Here is a 17,858-nt window from a genome sequence, read left to right as displayed (position 1 = left end):
AGGGAGGGGGACAGCCATGGCATGGGTCCAGCTCCTGGCTCCCCCAGCTGGGGGAAGCTGGGAGGTGGGGCAGCCGTAGCCGGGTAAGGCTCCTGGCTCCCCCAGCCTGGGGAAACTGGGGAGTGGCACAGCCGTGGCTGTCTCCGGCTCCGGGCTCCCCCAGCTGAGGGAAGCTGGGGGATAAGGCAGCTGCGGCCACTGCTGGCTCCCAGCTCCCACAGCTGAGGGAAGCTGGGGAGCAGCCACACTACCGGGGAGGAGCTGGGAGAAGCTGGAGGGGCAGCTGTGTCACAATGTGGTCTGGCTCCTGGCTCCCCCAGCCAAGGGAAGTGGGCAGCAGTCGCCTGAAAATACAGGGCAATTAGCCCTTTTGACAAAATAAATCGGGACGCTATACTGGTGTCCCAAATATGGGAGTGTCCCACAGAAACCAGGATGGATGGTAACTCCACGTGTTACCCATATGAAAACAGAAGTCCAGCAGTTGTAGTAACAAACATTTTAGATAAATTTAATTGAAAGGTCTGCTTTAATTTTTAGTTTGTCACTTTATATTCACTTTATAACATAGCACAGGGGTCTGCAACCAAAATAGCGAGAAGAAGCATTTTTTTCAAATTCAGTTGCAAAATCAGTACTTCAAGATCTGCTATGCATGTGAATACGAGATGGTCTGTAGTAAATAATGTCAAACCATACTTTTGGTAACCCTCATTTTAAGAACTACGCACACACACAATGATTTGTAATTCAATGCATGTTTACTGCAGTATGTTCACAAACTCTTTACGGATTCTATTTCCTCACGTTTACATACGTGTGTTCGTACCACTGTCTTCCTGACTTTCATTCCCCAACCTGTTTTAATTATGCCAGTTTTACTTCACATTTATTTCACTTTTCTTTCTTCAAATGTGTATTGCCCTTCACAGCAAAAAAGCTGCAAGCTTCCTTTGCCTTTTCAAAGTCAAGTCTTTGTGAGCAACATGATCAAAACACAGATACATTATCATATCTCACAATGCACTACACATATTAAAGGGGGAGTTATACAATGTTTGAGATCACATATCCTTTGCTATTTAGAAATGAGCTGTTTAGAATTTAACAGAATTTCGAAAATAATCATAGAATCACAGAACACTAGAACTGGAAGGGGCCTCAAGAGGCCATCGAGTCCAGTTCCGTGCCCTCCTGGCAGGACCAAACACCATCTAGACCATCCCCAGTAGGTATCTATCTAACCTGCTCTTAAATATCTCCAGGAGTGGAGATTCCACAACCTCCCTAGGTTAACTTATTCCAGTGTTTAACCTCCCTGACAGGAAGTTTTCCCTAATGTCTAATCTAAACCTCCCTTGCTGCAGTTTAAACCCATTGCTCCTTGTCCTACCCTCAGAGGCCAAGGAGAACAATTTTTCTCTCTCCTCCTTGTAAACCTCTTAGAGGTATGTGAAAACTGCTATCGTGTCCCCTCTAAGTCTTCTCTTTTCTAAACTAAACAAACCCAGTTCTTTCAGTCTTCTTTCATAGCTCATGTTTTCTGGACCTTTAATAATTCTTGCTGCTCTTCTCTGGACCTTCTCCATTTTCTCCACATCTTTCTTGAAGTGTGGTGCCCAGAACTGGACACAGTACTCCAGTTGAGGCCCCATGAGTGCTGATTAGAATGGAAGAATGACTTCTTGTGTCTTGCTAACAACCCTCCTGTTAATGTATCCCAGAATCAAGTTTGCCTTTTTTGCATCATCACACTGTTGACTCATATTTAGCTTGTGGTCCACTATGACCCCTAAATCCCTTTCTGCAGTACTCCTCCTTAGACAGTTGTTTCCCATTCTGTATGTGTGAAGATGATTGTTTGTTTATTTCTAAGTGGAGCACTTTGCATTTGTCCTTATTAAACTTCATCCTGTTTACCTCGGACCCTTTCTCCAGTTTGTCCAGGTCATTCTGAATTATGAGCTTCTTCTTCAAAGCAGTTCCAACCCCTTTCAGCTTGGTATCATCTGAAAACTTAATAAGTGTATTCTCTATGCCAATATCTAAATTGTTGATGAAGATTTTAAATAGAACCAGTCCCAAAACAGATCTGTGTGGAACCCCACTTGTTATGCCCTTCCATCATAACTGCAAACCATTAATAACTACTCTCTGAGAGAGGTTATCCAGCCAGTTTTGCACCAACCTTATAATGGCCCCATCTAAATTGCATTTTGCTTAGTTTATTGATAAGAAAATCATGTGAGACTGTGTCAAATCCTTACTAAAGTCTAGATATACCACATCCACTGCCTGTCCCTTATCCACCAGACTTCTTATTCTGTCAAAAAAGCTATCAGATTGGTCTAGCATGATTTGTTCTTTACAAATCCATGCTGGCTGTTACCTATCACCTTATTTTCTTCCAGATGTTTGCAAATGAATTCCTTAATTATTTGCTCCATTATCTTTCCCAGCACAGAAGTTAAACTGACTTGTCTGTAGTTTCCTGGGTTGTTCTTTTTTCCCTTTTTATAGATGGACAGTGTGTTTAATCATTAATATGTAATTATATTGAGTTAGTAGAGGCTCCATGGGGCCATTTCCCACCGTGGTGGGATAGGGAGTCAGGCTGGGGAGGCACCAGATTTGGGCACGTGCTCCTCCTGCACCCAGGACACCATACACTCATGTGAGCTCTGTGGCCAGCCCTTACAACAGAGGCAGGTAGAGGGCCTGGCAGCAGCTACATGGGAGTCTCCTGCAAGTCACCCAGCAGCCCAGTCCTCCTTCCATGCCCCCCATCCTTCTGCCTTCCTCTCCCCTCTCAGCTCCCAGATCTGCCAGCCTTACCTGGCACCCTGCTGCTGACCTGCATCAGGTGGAGGGAGGGTGCTGGCTGGAGTCAACCAATGTGAAAGATGCAGGTGGGGGAGGAGGATGCAGAACAGTGCCCTCTAATTCCCCCCCTCTGGGGCCAGACAAACTGATGTCTCCCAGGGCTTATGGAGTCACTGTGCACGCTGCTGCTGTGACTCCTCCATGGCTCCCTGCCCCCTGCCAGGGCTTTCTCTGGGCTCCCAGGGCCCTGCTGTCTTCGGGGCTCCCTGGCCCTCCTTTCTCTGGGCTTCCACCACTGCAGCTTTCTCCGGGCTAACTGTCCTGCTGCTGCTGCATCCTCTTGCAGCTCCCCGCTTGCCACACCTTAAACAAAACAAAACAAAACAACCTAAATTCAGTTGTTTTAAACCATCTGAATTTAGTTTTTTTTTTTTGAGGCAGCAGGGGAGTGAGCCAAAAGAGGAGTTACCATCAGCAACCTCTAGAGCCGCAACTGACTCACTAAAGAGCTGCGTGGAGCTCCGGAGCGGCAGGTTGCCAACCCCTGACATAGGATTTTTTACTCAAAATATTTTTGTTCCTGAGAGTGCTCTGAAATATTGGTAATGGTTCTTGAAACTGTACTCTATTTATTTATTTATATTTTGTGTCGGCCTTGGCAGCAGATCCCAACTTTTTTTTTCCATAGTGGCAACAGCACCAGGTAGCTATGGGTTTCCACACATTTGCCAAGCACTCCACAATAGAACACCACTCTTCAACGGATACACAGTTTGAACTGTCCATACTATTCATGGCCCAAACATAACTCCAAGATACTACTCCATAGCCACCAATCTGGATCACCCATAGGGGTGCTTCTCAAAGAAGAAGAGAGGGTTGCTCATCTCGTGCAGAAACTGAGGTTCTTCAAGATGGTTGTCCCTGAGGATGCTCCAGAATTCTTTCTCCTCCCCTCTACTTTGGATCAACATACTCTTCTCCGTGGTAGAGAAGAAACAGAAGGACAATTGATAACGTTGTGGTGGACTGGCACAAGATGGAAACTGCGCATGCGCTGCCATCCAGAGTACTGTTTCTACAAATCTCCAACTATAAGTGCAACGTGTTGGCTCGCCTAAGGTGAAGCACCCAGAGAGACAACCATCTCAAAGAACCTCAGTTACTGCAGTAGGTGAGTAACCCTTTCATTCTTGAGTTGGGTCGTGAACAAAACAGACCTCAGCTTTTTGGAGTGAAGATTACTTTTTTACCCAAAATGGTATCTGGGGTCACTGATCTTCAGATATAGTAGCTATTAAGTTGATATAGAGAATGTTATGCTGTTAAGATTACAGAGGCGCTGTTGCATACTTGGATTCATATGGCAAAGGGAGAAATGTAATTTTTTAAAAAATACAGAGCCCTGTAAAAAAAGTTGGATTTTTTTTTGTTTGTTTTGCTTGTTCAAAAGATGGACTCACTGAGCTGCTGGTTTTCCTCTGACTGTTGTAAACTTCTCTTGTAGCTAAAAAAAAAAAAAAAAAAAAAAAATAAGAGCAGCTCAAAAGTGATTATAATTTTTGTCTCTAGAACTGGGTTCCATGAGGTATTTATTCTATTGATCCTTTGTCATTTTAGGGTTTACCACTCCAGAAAATTTTCAAGATGCAGCATTGCAGAATACAAAGACTTTTTATGCAGAGGTGGAGGTTCCTGTCTTTTCAACAGGCCAACGAAGGTAATTTAACTTAGATGAAACCACTGCCAGGATATCGGTTGACTTCTCAGACACTGCAGTGAAGATGAAATGGTTTCATTGAACCTTATTTCCCTCAAAGGTTTCATTCAAATTTCATTGGGCTATTACAGATTTTTCTGAGTTTTAGTTGCACTTTTATGGATCTTCTTCCTCATTGGCAATCAGCCCAATCAATGAAGGTTATTAGGGAAAGTTAGAGCTTGTCTTCAGTGAATTCTTCATGCTCAGATAATAATTTAGGCCCTATCCTGACCTACTTTGGACCCTGAGAAGACAGTTGTGCCCATTTGGAGCCTCATTGAACATTAGTGCCCTATCCCTTTATGTCAAAAATAGTGTAAAAATGCAGGAGTAGGTATAAGAGTAGCTAATCATAGAATCCTAGGTCTGAAAGGACCTCAGGAGGTCATTGAGTGTAGCCCCCTACCTGAAGCAGGATCAACCCAGGATCAATCATCACAGCCAGGACTTTGTCAAGCCAGGACTTAAAAATACTGTAGGGATGGAGATTCCACCACCTCCATACATAACTCATTCCAGTGCTTCACCACCCTCCTGCTGAAATAGTTTTTCCTAACATCCAACCTAAACCTCTTCCACTGCAATTTGAGAACATTGCTCCTTGTTCTGCCTTCCATCGCAACTGAGAACAGCCTCTCTTCATCCTCTTTAGAGCCCCCTTCAGCAAATTGAAGGCTATCATCAAATCACCCCTCACTCTTTTCTTCTGAAAACTAAATAAGCCCAAGTCCCTCAATCTCTCCTCATAGGTCATGTGCTCCAGCACCCTAATCATTTGCAGACCATGGGAGGTCAGTATAGTTTATCAGCATTACCAATACTTCCACTGCTTATTGGGCTCTAAGAAGACATTTAGAGTTAAATTGCAGCTAACTGCACAGAACACTGAGAGGCCGGACTGTTGGCTGTGAACAAACTTTTTGGGACCACAGGAAACTTGGCTACATTCATGTTTAATGGTCATCCAGCAAACTCGTGCTGGATTATGGATGCTGTCAATGAGGGAGTGTCAGATTAGAGAGGTTCAACCTATAATAAGATAATAGTTGACTAATGGATGAATACAAATAAATATTTTATATGTAGCAAAACAATAAGTACACAGGTACTTGGATGTATCTCGGACATTCAGTAGATTCTGGTGGTTAATATATCCCTATTAGCATCAAATCTCTTGTTATTGCCATGTTTTATACAACATAATTATTACAAAATGTCAAAAGTAGGAGATCTTTAGAAAAATAATTACTTTGCAAAAAGGTAGTGCTGTAAAAATTGGAGCGTCTGCTTAAAAGCATTACTGTGTTTTGAGAGCTAGCAGTGCAATTTGTCTTGTACAGACTTAATGAAGTGACTTTACTGCACTCAAAGGATAGAAATATATTCTAGAAGTCAACAAAAGAATTACTAAGAAATGAAAAAGAGGATGAGAGGAATTTTAAAGTGACCTTAGATGACTAAGTTGATTTATATGACTCCTGAATCACTGACATTTGTAGAACTGAGCAGTAAGGAAACCTGCAGATGTGTTATTGTCTTGGAACTATCAGTGGGTGTTGCAGGATACGTAACAGTGAAAGCCGGGGGTCAAGAGATGGAAAATGGAAATGGGGAAAAATTTGGAACTGACAAATGAACCAATTAAATATAATAGTTTACAATATGTCCCAAAAATGTAAATCAGAACTGTTCATGACCAGTGTTGTGGCTCAGTGGGTAGTGGAATTAATTGTCCCTCAGAAGATTGGAATCTATGGCCTAGGTTTACAATAGGAGATCAGTTTGACTCTAGATGACTTAGGTCAATTTTCTAAGCAATCAGTCCGCACTTCAGGGTCTTTCCACCGACTTTAGGGTTCGTAATGTTGACTTTTGTACTCTTGCTTTTCATGAAGAGTAACGCCAAAATCGACCTTTCATGGTTGACCTTAGGATAGTTCAGATGGAGCATTGTGAAATTCAGTGTTCTGGACCCCCAGAGGTGTGCCCCAGTGTGACCACTCTGGCCACCACTTTCAGCTCTGCTGCTCTCCAAGTGTGTCAGAAATAGCCCAGAAAAGTTTGAATTTCATTTCCTGTGTGGCCAGCATGTCTAGCAGAGCAAGCAGCACACCTCAGCAGGTGCATCTCACCATGAATTGCCAAGGTTGCAGATGAGATCCAGCATGGAGCAGGCAGGAGATCCAGGACCTCATTGCTGGTGGTTGGGGGGTGGGGTGAAGTTGTGCCAGCAGGACTATGAAGCAGCAACAGAGGAACCATGAACATCTATGCCAAGATCTCACAGAGCATGGTGGAAAAAGGATACATCATGGACACCCATTAGAGCTGCATGAAAATAAAGGAGCTCAGGAAGATGTAACAGAAGACAAAGGAAGAAAATGAATGTTCTGGGTAATCACTGCAAACACTCTGCTTCTATGAGCAGCTGCATGCGATTCTACGCGGTACCCAACTACTGTCCCCAGAGAGTCTGTGGATGACTCCAAAGAGATTCTTCAGACAGCCACTAACAACAGCAAGGAAGAAGTGGAGGATGAGGAAGGGGAGAACAGTGAGAATGGTGTACCTCTACACCATGGGGCCCTTTGAACAACTAGTTATTGTGTCTGTGGACAGAGAGCTGATCATCCCTTCACATCTCCATAAAGCTCTCAGGTACTCTTTAATTTTTCTCATAAGGTTTTTGGAGAGGCCTGCATTATTCCAAGCTCCATGATAGGACACCTTTCCTCACCAAGCCACCAATAAGTAATTTGGTATCTTTGTATCACAGGGTAATACAGCATACGGACCAGCTTTCTGCCCACATTCAGTCAGCATCTGTTCCTTATCGGTGTTTCTTGGCAACCTGGAGGAAGAAGTGAAAGGAGCATTAAGCTATTATGGTAGCACAAGCTGCTCCATCATGCCTTGACCATCTTCCTCCCTTCCCTTCCTTGAGCTCCTGGAAGAAGGAAAATTTTCAGTGTCCCATCTTAGGGGTGGAGCAGGGGAGAGGAAGCAGGTAGCAACCACCCCCAAAACTTGGCTTTTAAACAGCCAAAAGCACATTCTACCACCATTTTGCACTTGCACAGCCTGTAGCTAAATTGCTCCATACAGTGGTTCATGCTGCCTGTGCATGGCTTCACAAAGCAAGGGATAAGCTACATCTTGCAGGATCACTCTTGGCCTCTCCATGTTACCAATGGTGACTTTCTGGTCTGGGAAGAAATTTCCATTCTGCAGCTTTCTGAACAGACCAGAGTTCCTAAAGAAGCATGTGTCATGCACCTTCCCCAGCCATCCCACAATGACCCAGTGAAATGGTCCTTGTGGTCCACCAGCTCCTGCAACACCATCAAGAAGTACACCTTGCAGTTTATGTACTCTGTGGCAAGGTGGTCTAGTGCCAAGTGAGGGATATGCATTCCATTTATCACCCCATCGTAACTAGGGATCCTACTGCTTCAAGGCCATCCACTATGTCCTGCACATTTCTTGGTGTCACTGTCTTTCATAGCAGAAGGGGATTGATTGCCTTGGCTACCTGGATCACAGTAGCCCCCACTGTAGATTTTCCCACTAAAAATTGCCCACTGACCAATAGCTGCCTGGCATTGCAAGCTTCTACAGAGCTGTTTACGCATGACTCTGAACTGTGAGAACGGGTTTCATTTGGTATTGCAGTGCTTTGAGGTTGGGGAAAGCCATTCACAAAGTTCCATGAAAGTGTCCTTATGCATGCGGAAGTTTTGTAGCTGGTGCTGGTCATCCAATACCTGCAAAACAATGCAGTCCCACCAGTCTGAACTTGTTTCACAGCGCCACAACCATCGCTGCACTGTGTACAAAGCATTGAATGCAGCCAGCATCTCCCCTTTCCTCCTCTACAATATTTCACATTCATGTATGTCCACGTCCTCCTCCGAGTCTTCATCGCTCTGAAGACTGCATAGGCTCTGTACGTATTGCAGCACAATGTGTGAGGTGCCGGTAATACTTGCCACAACAGTTTGAAGCTGGACACGCTCATGCTAGCCTTGCAATGGCATCCACACGAATATGAAAAAGTTGTCACAAGGTGCTTTTATAGCTCCCCAAAATCATATTTCTTGTGTTTCCCGGAAGGAATAAACAAAGTAATAAATATATAGAATTGGAATGAGGTAATGATTTTATTTCTTTGGGATAGATTGTTCATAGCTTGCTTCCCAACTAATGCAGGAATGGATAAAAATAGCCAAAACATTCTTCATTCCTTAACAGTTGCCTAGCTAGCTGCACAAGGGATTGTATGCTACTTGCACTCCCTGAAGAATAGCTGTGGGTGTCTTCCCTCGTTGGAGGGGTTTCTTAGCAGCACTATAAGGTACCTTTAAGGAACTATAAGGTTCCTTAAAGGTACATTTTAGTCAGTTGTTAGCTGCAATCATTTTTCATAACATTTTTACTTTTTATGTCTCTCAGTTGTTTGAAACTCCTGAATGTGGAAATGGATATGTAGAAGCAGGAGAAGAATGTGATTGTGGTTTTCGAATGGTAAGTTTAAATGTTCTTATCTGCTGTTTTTGTAGCCCCTTTTCAACAATCCTGTACTGAGGAAAAGTTATATGGATATTAAAATGGGAAAAAAATTCAACACAATAGTCTTTCTATGGTGCCTGTCATGTGGGAGAACTTTGATCCAAAAATTACATTATTCAACTTCCTGTAAAAGAGAGGGAGCATTTTCCCTAATGAGAAAATATTTTTCTCCACTTTCCCCTTGTTCTCATGGATATGGAGGGATTTTGGCTGTGGCCCTGAGATAGAGAAATGATGAATAGGGAAAGAAGGGAGTTACCGAATCACAGAATCATAGGGCTGGAAGGGACCTCAGGAGGTCATCTTGTTCAGCCCCCTGCTTCAAGCAGGATCAACTCCCGCTAAGCCAGGACTTAAAAACCTTGAGGGATGGAGAATCCACCACCTCTCTGGGCAACACATTCCAATCTTCACCACCCTCCTGGTGAAGTAGTTTTTCCTAATATGTAACCTACACCTCTCCCTCTTCAACTTCAGGCCATTACTCCATCTTCTGCCATCTGACACTGCTGAGAACAGTTTCTCACCCTCCTCTTTAGAGCTCCCCTTCAGTAAGTTGAAGACTGCTATTAAATCACCCGTAAGTCTTCTCTTCTGTAAATGAAACGAGCCTAAATCCCTCAGCCTATCCTCATAGGTCTTGTGCTCCATCCCCTTAATCATTTTTGTTGCCCTCCGCTGAACCTGCTCCAGCAAATCCACATCCTTTTTATGCTGGGGGGCCCAAAACTGGACACAGTGTTCAAGATGTGGCCCCACAAGTACCGAATACTTCTCTAGATCTGCTCAAAATGCTCCTCCTAATGCACCCTAGTATGCCGTTAGTCTTCTTGGCTACAAGGGCACAGTGTTTACTCATACCCAGCCTTTCATCCACCATAACTCCTAGGTCCCTCTCCATCGTACTGCTGCTGAACCAGTCAGTCCCCAGCCTATGACAATGCTTGGGATTCTTCCGCCCCAGGTGCAGGACTCTACACTTCTCCTTGTTGAACCGCATCAGATATCTTTTGGCCCAGTCCTCCAATTTATCCAGGTCACTCTGGATTCTCTCTCTACCCTCCAATGTATCTACCTCTCCCCCTAGTTTTGTGTCATCTGCAGACTTGCTGAGGATGCAATCCAGTCCCTCATTCAGGTCATTAATAAAGATGTTGAACAACACCAGACCCAGAACCGAGCCTTGTGGCACTCCGCTTGAAACCAACCGCCATCCAGATATTGAGCCATTGACCACTGTCCGTTGGGCCCGACCATCAAGCCAGCTTTCTATCCATCTTATAGTCCAAGGATCCAATCCATATTTCCTTAACTTATGGACAAGAATGTTGTGGGAGACTATCAAAAGCTTTGCTGAAGTCAAGGTTTATCACATCCACTGACTTCCCCATGTCCACAGAGCTTGTTACCGCATCATAGAAGCTAATCAGACTGGTCAAGAAGGACTTGCCCTTGGTGAATCCATGTTGGCTACTTTTGATCACTTTCCCCTCTTCCACATGCTGCAAAATGGATTCCTTGAGGATTCCCTCCATTATTCTCTCAGGGATTGACGTAAGGCTGAGTATTGAGGTAAGGTCTGTAGTTCCCTGGATTGTCCTTCTTTCCTTTTTTAAAGATGGGCACTACGTTTGACTTTTTCCAGTCATCCGGTATCTCCCCCAATCTCCAAGAGTCTTCAAAGATAGTGGCCAAAAGTTTAGCAATGACCTCTGCCAATTCCCTCAGTACCCTGGGGTACATTAAATCCAAACCCATGGATTTGTGTACATCTGTTTTTTCTAGATAGCTCAGAACTTTTTTCTTCCCCACAGATGGCTGCCCTCCACCTTCCCGTACTGCATTGTCTAGGACTGTCATGTGGAAGCTGACTTTGTCCGTGAAGACTGAGGCAAAAAAAGCATTGAGTACTTCAGCTTTTCCTACATCATCTGCCACTAGGTTACCTCCCTCATCCAGTAATGACCCCACACCTTCTCTGACAACCTGTTTATTGTTCACATGCCTGTAGAAACCCTTCTTGTTACTCTTCACATCCCTTGCCAGCTGCAGTTCCAATTGTGCTTTCACTTTCCTAATTAGTGCCCGGCATTCTCCAGCCGTATGTTTATACTCCTCCTTAGTCAACTGTCCACGTTTCCATTTCTGGTATGCATCCTTTTCGATTTTAACCTGGCTAAGGATTTCCCTGTTAAGCCGAGCTGGTTGCCTACCATGTTTACATTTGTTACTGTGCGGCAGGATGGTTTGTTCCCGTGCCTTCAGTAAGACTTCTTTAAAATACTGTCAGTCCTCTTGAACTCTTTTCCCCTTCATCTTCGTTTCCCAAGGGATCCTGCTCATCCATTCTCTCAGGGAGTCAAAGTCTGCTCTTCTGAAATCAAGGGTCTCTGTGTTACTGCTCATCTTTCTTCCTTTTGTCTGGATCCTGAAATCTACACTCTCATGGTTGCTGCAGCCCAGGTTTCCTCCCACTTCTATTTGTCCTACTTGTTCTTCCCTGTTTGTGAGCAGCAGGTCAAGTTGCACGCAGCCCCTGGTCGGTTCCTTCAGCACTTGCACCAAGAAGTTATCCCCAACATTCTCCAAAAACTTCCTGGTTTGTCTGTGTGCTGATGTATTGGTCTCCCAACAAATGTCCAGATGATTAAAATCTCCCATGAGAACAGAGCCTGTGATTTGGAAGCTTCACTTAGCTGCCTGAAGAAAGCCTCATCTATCTCATCTCCCTGCTCTGGCAGTCTATAGCAGACACCAGCTACAACATCACCTCTGTTACTTCCACCTCTAAACTTAACCCAAAGACACTCATCTGGATTTTCTCCTTCCTCATACTGGAGCTCTGAGCTCCAGTTATGCGAATTGTCCCACCAAGTCTCTGTTATTCCAACCACCTCATACTTTGACTGTGCCAGGGCCTCTAATTCTTTCTGTTTGTTCCCTAGGCTTCTGGCATTAGTGTACAAGCATCTTAGAGAAGGGGCCAATTGGCCTACTTTCTCCTCTTCATCCAGGAGACCCACTTTATTGTTTCCTCCTCCTTCCCCACTTACCTCAGGGCTTGTCACCTTCCCCTGACGAACCTAGTTTAAAGCCCTCCTCACTAGGTTTGCAAGCCTGCCTGCAAAGATGCTCTTTCTTCTCTTTGTGAGGTGGATCCCATCTCTTCCCAGCAATCCCTGTTCACGAACGAGAATCCCATGGTCAAAGAAACCAAATAAACATAAACATCAAGCTGACCTAACATAAAAGATTTGACCGAGTTTCAACTTGAGTTTGCTGATTACACTGACTGGGTCTCTTTTTTTTTTTTTTTTCCTCACTTTCAGTGAACTCTGTCTCTTGGTGCTTCAGGCACAGAACATGTTTCCACAGCTTTGTCATCTGTGTCTGCACACATGTACACACACTCTCTGTATTGAATGTACAGTGACTAAGACTAATAGGTAGTGCAGCCTCAGTTCCTTCTCTTCCACTGCTAACAGCATTCAGGGAACCTTTAGCTTAAAGTCCAAATCTGTTCCTCCGTACCTCTATTTAAGTTTCTGACACTGTTTTGTAAATAATAGTGTAGTTATATAGCTAGGTTTTTTTAGCAGTTTTCCCTGTGGAGTGCAAATTGTCTATATAGCTTATATCGGCGTAGAATCCATGCTAGATTCTCATTCTCAAGACTAGTGAGAATATATGCATTGTTTCTCTTAAAATCCCCAGATCCAATATTTTGTTGCTGATATGGATTTTTTTTTTTTGAACTGGTCTCCCAGCTATTCTGATGTTTAAATAACATAAAGGATTCTTTCAAATGATTTATTTTCTAGTCAATGCAAGATGGAATTCTTTCTCTGGTGATGATACAGGATGGTATGTTTGGATGGATGAGAAGGAACAAGTGTCCCGAATGGAAGATTCATAGATTGCTTAATATATTTTATCTAGGAATGCTATGAAAACTGCTGTAAGAAGTGCTCTCTCTCTAATGGAGCTCACTGTAGTGATGGACCCTGCTGTAACATATCCTGCCTTGTGAGTTTTATTATAGAATTTCTTTCTATTTGCTTTGTCTTCCCTATAACTAATATCTAACCTTATATAGGTTAAAACTGGGGAAATAGGCCAGGTATACCGAGTCAAAATATTTTAAGGAACATAACATGATTACTGACCTTCCGGCACTATAGAAAGACTGCACCACATTGGGCTTGTCTACACTAGCTCCCTACTTCGAAGGGAGCATGGTAAGTAGGGTGTTGGGAGATTACTAATTAAGTGCTGCCGTGGCTATGCAGCACTTCATTAAGCTAATTCTCCCCTGTGAAAACTTCGAAGCGGCAAACTTCGAAGTGCTGGCTTGCATGTAGCTGCGGCTCACCCGCTGGTACTTCGAAGTGCCTGGGCTACTTCAAAGTCCCTTTACAAGGGACTTCGAAGTTACTCCAGCACTTTGAAGTACCAGCGGGTGAGCCGCAGCTAGACACAAGCCAGTACTTCGAAGTTTAAAACTTTGAAGTTGCCAGGGGGAGGAATTTGCTTAACGAAGTGCTGCATATACAGCACAGCACTTCATTAATAAACTCCCAACACCCTACTGACCATGCTCCCTTCGAAGTAGGGAGCTAGTGTAGACAAGCCCATACTGTAGCAATTGTTTGCATATATCATAATGTGTGGCTTGGGAATTAAGATTTTTAACAACTTCTCATTGTTTTTAAAAAATTATATGTAAATTTTCAAAATATTGTGCTGGTTTGGGACGTGAGATTCATTGACTTTCGTATTGTTCGTGTAGCAGAAACCTCATTCAATGCTTCAAAAAGATTATTGAGACTGTTAAAACAAGGTTGAATTTATTTATCTATGTAATTTTATATGATTGAAATGAGTACCTTAACTGCTTGGTGTTTTGGGTGCACTGATCTAACAGAATTTTAAGTTGTAATGTACATTTCTCTTCTTCAGCATGAAACGTGAAGTAATTGAACTTATATTTTTGGTAGTATTACCTGTCATCCTATTGAAATGTCTGAAAGCCACGTATTATGATACATTGCTAACAATTGCTATAATATGTGGTGCAAGCTTTCTTCTCTGATGCAGTTTCATAATAATAGGTATTGACAGGGACTGCTAGGTTTGATTTTTCATTGTTCAATATAGTGGTTTGTGGTCCAGAATTCTGGATTGCGAGTACTTTAGAAAAAGTATTTTGAGATGCTGGTCTAATGGTGATAGTATTGGACCACATTCCGGTATCCTGTTGTTTCATGCAAAGGACTTAAAATTAAGTCAGTGGGAGTCTTGTGTATAGCTTATGGTAAGATATGGTGAATTTATTAGCCTGAGGGGGAAGGGTAGGTCAGTGGTTTGAGCACTGCCTGGTAAACCCACGGTTGTGAGCTCAATCCTTGAGGGGGGCCGTTAGGGATCTGGGGCAAATAGAAAAGGGGCGGGGGAAAGGATGGTGCTTGGTCCTGCCAAGAAGATAGGGGAATGGGCTCAATGACCTCCTGAGGTCCCTTCCAGCTCCATGAGACGTGTATCTCCATATCAGAGCAATATTATTAGAGACAGAGCAAAGATGAGAAGCCCCAAAGGGTTGTGGCTTAAAAACTGTTCTGTGAGAACTAGAAGGGCATCTAGAATGCTAATATCTTGTGATACTAGATATAATTATTCTGTGCAAACTCCTGTTCTTGCTTTCATGTGACACTGTAAATAAAAAAGGGACAGAACTAACTTCTGCAAATTTAAACAAATATTTTGATGGAGCAATTGACTGAACATAAATAGGACTGATTGGACTTGTAGGTTATAAGGCTTATTTTATTTATTTTAATGCAGTTCTGTGCATAATTCTATATTTGTAAGTGTAACTTTCATGATAGAGATTGTGCTATAGTACTTGTATAAGGTGAATTTTTTAATTGTGATTACTTATTTAGAGTTAATTGTATGACTTAGCTGTGATTACATTGCCTTAATGAAAAATATTTCTAGCAGAGGTGAATCACTAAAGAATACTTTTCAGATTACTGGTGTGCTTCACATTCAGTTAAAGAAACCAGGAGTGTTGTTTTTGTTATTCCTACATAATTCATTATTTTCTGAATCTAGTGTGTGTACTGAAGGTGTTCTCTGGATATGTTTTGTTCTCTGTAGCAGTCGGTGGGCAAAACACAGAGGATATTGATACTGAGACTCATTTAAAATGGAAAAGTGTAGCCCTGCAACATAAGTAATGTTTTTAAACAAGAGTCTGGAATATGTGGCAGTGTGCCAGTATATAATCTCAGTCCTAACAAATGGCCATTGTTTTCTAGTTTTTCCCACGAGGTTATGAATGTCGATGTTCAGTGAATGAGTGTGATATTACAGAATACTGTACTGGTGACTCAGGGCAGGTATGTGTACCCAAACTCTCTGCATACTCTATTGATTTTGTAATCTTTTTATCCCAGTATCAAAAGACCAATTCCTCATTAGTTATACATATTAGGTGTATTGTGAATAGAAGCATCTCTGAAGAAAGTTTTTGTTCTAGCAATTGGCAACTGGCTGTTCATAGTAATTCAGTAAACATAATCTCTGTTACAAATGGAAAAAGGAAAACTCCATAAAACAGATCAAAGTGTGAATAACACAAGCCCCAGATGCACAGTATAGGGAATCATGTGTTAGCAGAAACCAAAGCAATTGTTTAAGAAAAGCAAAAGAAAAGAGAGAAATCACAGTAGAAAATAAAAGAAAGGAAAATAAAACTTATGTGTGCACTATGCTGAATTATTTGTTTCAGAATATTACTTATCAAAAGAAATAATGGCTCAGAGACTAAGCTTGCCCTTACTCAGATCCCATTGAAATTTCCTGGAGTTCAGTGAGGCCACAACGTAGCAAAAGTATCAAAGAAATGGTGTGCATGTAAAGCTGTATTTCATGCTACCCATTACCATATTTTGACTCATGTCCTTAATTTCTATTAGAGACGTGCAATAAGAATAGAATTTAACATGATACTTCAAGGTTTATCGGGCAGTTAAAGCCATCAGGTAGTTGTTCATACTTATATAATCAATATGCTATTTGTGATTTTAGTGTGGGCTACTAAAATGTAACATGACTCAAAGGGAATCCTAGAGACTCTGACTGTAGCAATCTCTTGACTGAAAACTGAAGGAAGAAATGGAACTTTTATTCTTTACTGATTAAATGTATTCCTCTTTAGAGAGAGCTTTACAGTTCCTGTTTAACAAAGAGCAGGATTTCTATGAAGTGGAGAATAAAAGCTGTCCTATATTAGAGCACTTCTACAGATGTAGGTAGAACAGTGTAGGCCAGAGGTGGGGAACTTCCTGCCTGGGGTCTGGATCTGGATCACAGTTTGCTTGGATCCTGATTCAAAGGCTTAGGGCTCCCCTTCCCAGCATCTGCCCTGTGGCAGGGTGGGGAGCCCTGAGCCTCACGGGCCGGATCAGACAAGCCAGGGCCAGATCCAACCAACAGGCTCTGCCCGTGGGCAGGGTGGGCGGGAAGCAGCTTGGCATGGGGAGGGGGAGCGGCAGCTGCAGCACTTCCTGTAGGCTTCATTCCACTGCTTCAGTTAGCTGGAATTCTGGCCAATCAGAGCAGCAGAGAGCAGTGCCTGGGAGAAGTGGTGCAGAGTCGTGTGTGTCCAGGGAAGCTGCCTAGGCGTGCCCAGATTCCACATCTCTTGACTGCTCCTGTGTTGCCCCCGCCCACTCCCCGTACCATCCAGACTACCATCCCACACACTTTCTGCACCTTCTCTCCCACCTTACTCCCCAACCCCACCCCATTCCTCACTTTGAATAATATCTTACTCTGCAAGTAGGCCCAATGTTTCCTGTTGATTTTTTTTTTGTATAGTAACTCATCTTCATTCTCTTTGACCTATTAGCTTCCACTGATGCCATCAGCTACACTCTTGAAATCCAGTTGTCTGTTTACTTTCATGACTGTCTTCACAAGATTCTCCCAGTGATTGTTGGATCACTCCTTTCATTTAAAGTTCAGTAGGTTCTCTCTCTCTCTCTCTCTCTCTCTCTGGAGGACCCTCCAGGTTGCATCTTTATCCACTCCATCTTTTGGCTAACTTATTTGTAAACATGGCTTTGATTACTATATTTATGGTGATGACTGAAAAGTCTACCTCTCCATTCTGGATGTCTTGCTCTACAACTAAACCAGCGGTTCTTGAAACACATTGTCCAGTGTCGTTCTTCGAAAAGCAAAAATTATTACATGACCACTGGAAGGAGGACCAAAGCCTGAGCCCCAGCAGGGGGGCAGAGCTGGGAGCTGAAGCTCCGGGTCTTGAGACCTGGGTAGACGGGCTAGAACCCGCGGGCTCGCCCCCTACCTCCCTCCACCGCAGAGCTGAAGCCTGAACCTTATTCTCCAGGACTGAAGCTTTTGGGCTTCAGCTTCATTTCTGGGCAGTGCAGCTCAGTCTCTGACTGCAGCCCCAGGCCCCAGCAAGTCTAACATTAGCCCTGGTGATTATGCCATTAAAAGGTCCCGACCCACAGTTTGAGAGTTGCTGAACTACACGAATGTCTTGGCCTGGTTTTCTCTCTTTATGTGTGCAGTTGTCAGTTGACATTAACATGGCCAAACACAGAGCTTTCAGCTTTTCCTTGAAGCCCAGCCCTTCGCTTCCTCTTGTTATAGTGAACTTTATCTCTCA

At 43.2% G+C, this 17,858-nt stretch overlaps 1 protein-coding gene across 5 annotated transcripts in view; it reads left to right on the top strand.

Moving 5' to 3' along the window:
• ADAM23 (ADAM metallopeptidase domain 23) overlaps positions 1 to 17,858 on the top strand; it is a 178,241-nt gene that overhangs the window by 108,332 nt on the left and 52,051 nt on the right. For 4 of the 5 annotated variants that reach the window (XM_075001866.1, XM_075001867.1, XM_075001865.1 and 1 more), the window contains exons 15-18: positions 4,444 to 4,543; positions 9,038 to 9,109; positions 13,094 to 13,180; positions 15,475 to 15,555. In XM_075001866.1, the coding sequence (XP_074857967.1) occupies positions 4,444 to 4,543; positions 9,038 to 9,109; positions 13,094 to 13,180; positions 15,475 to 15,555 (340 nt within the window). The remainder of the gene's footprint in view (positions 1 to 4,443; positions 4,544 to 9,037; positions 9,110 to 13,093; positions 13,181 to 15,474; positions 15,556 to 17,858) is intronic. The other variant, XM_075001868.1, reaches the window with a different exon arrangement.

This window comes from Carettochelys insculpta, chromosome 8, assembly GCF_033958435.1.
Source record: "Carettochelys insculpta isolate YL-2023 chromosome 8, ASM3395843v1, whole genome shotgun sequence".
In the NCBI taxonomy this organism is placed as follows: domain Eukaryota; kingdom Metazoa; phylum Chordata; order Testudines; family Carettochelyidae; genus Carettochelys; species Carettochelys insculpta.
Note: the sequence above shows the minus strand (reverse complement) of the source record. Positions and strands in the feature narration are given on the sequence as shown.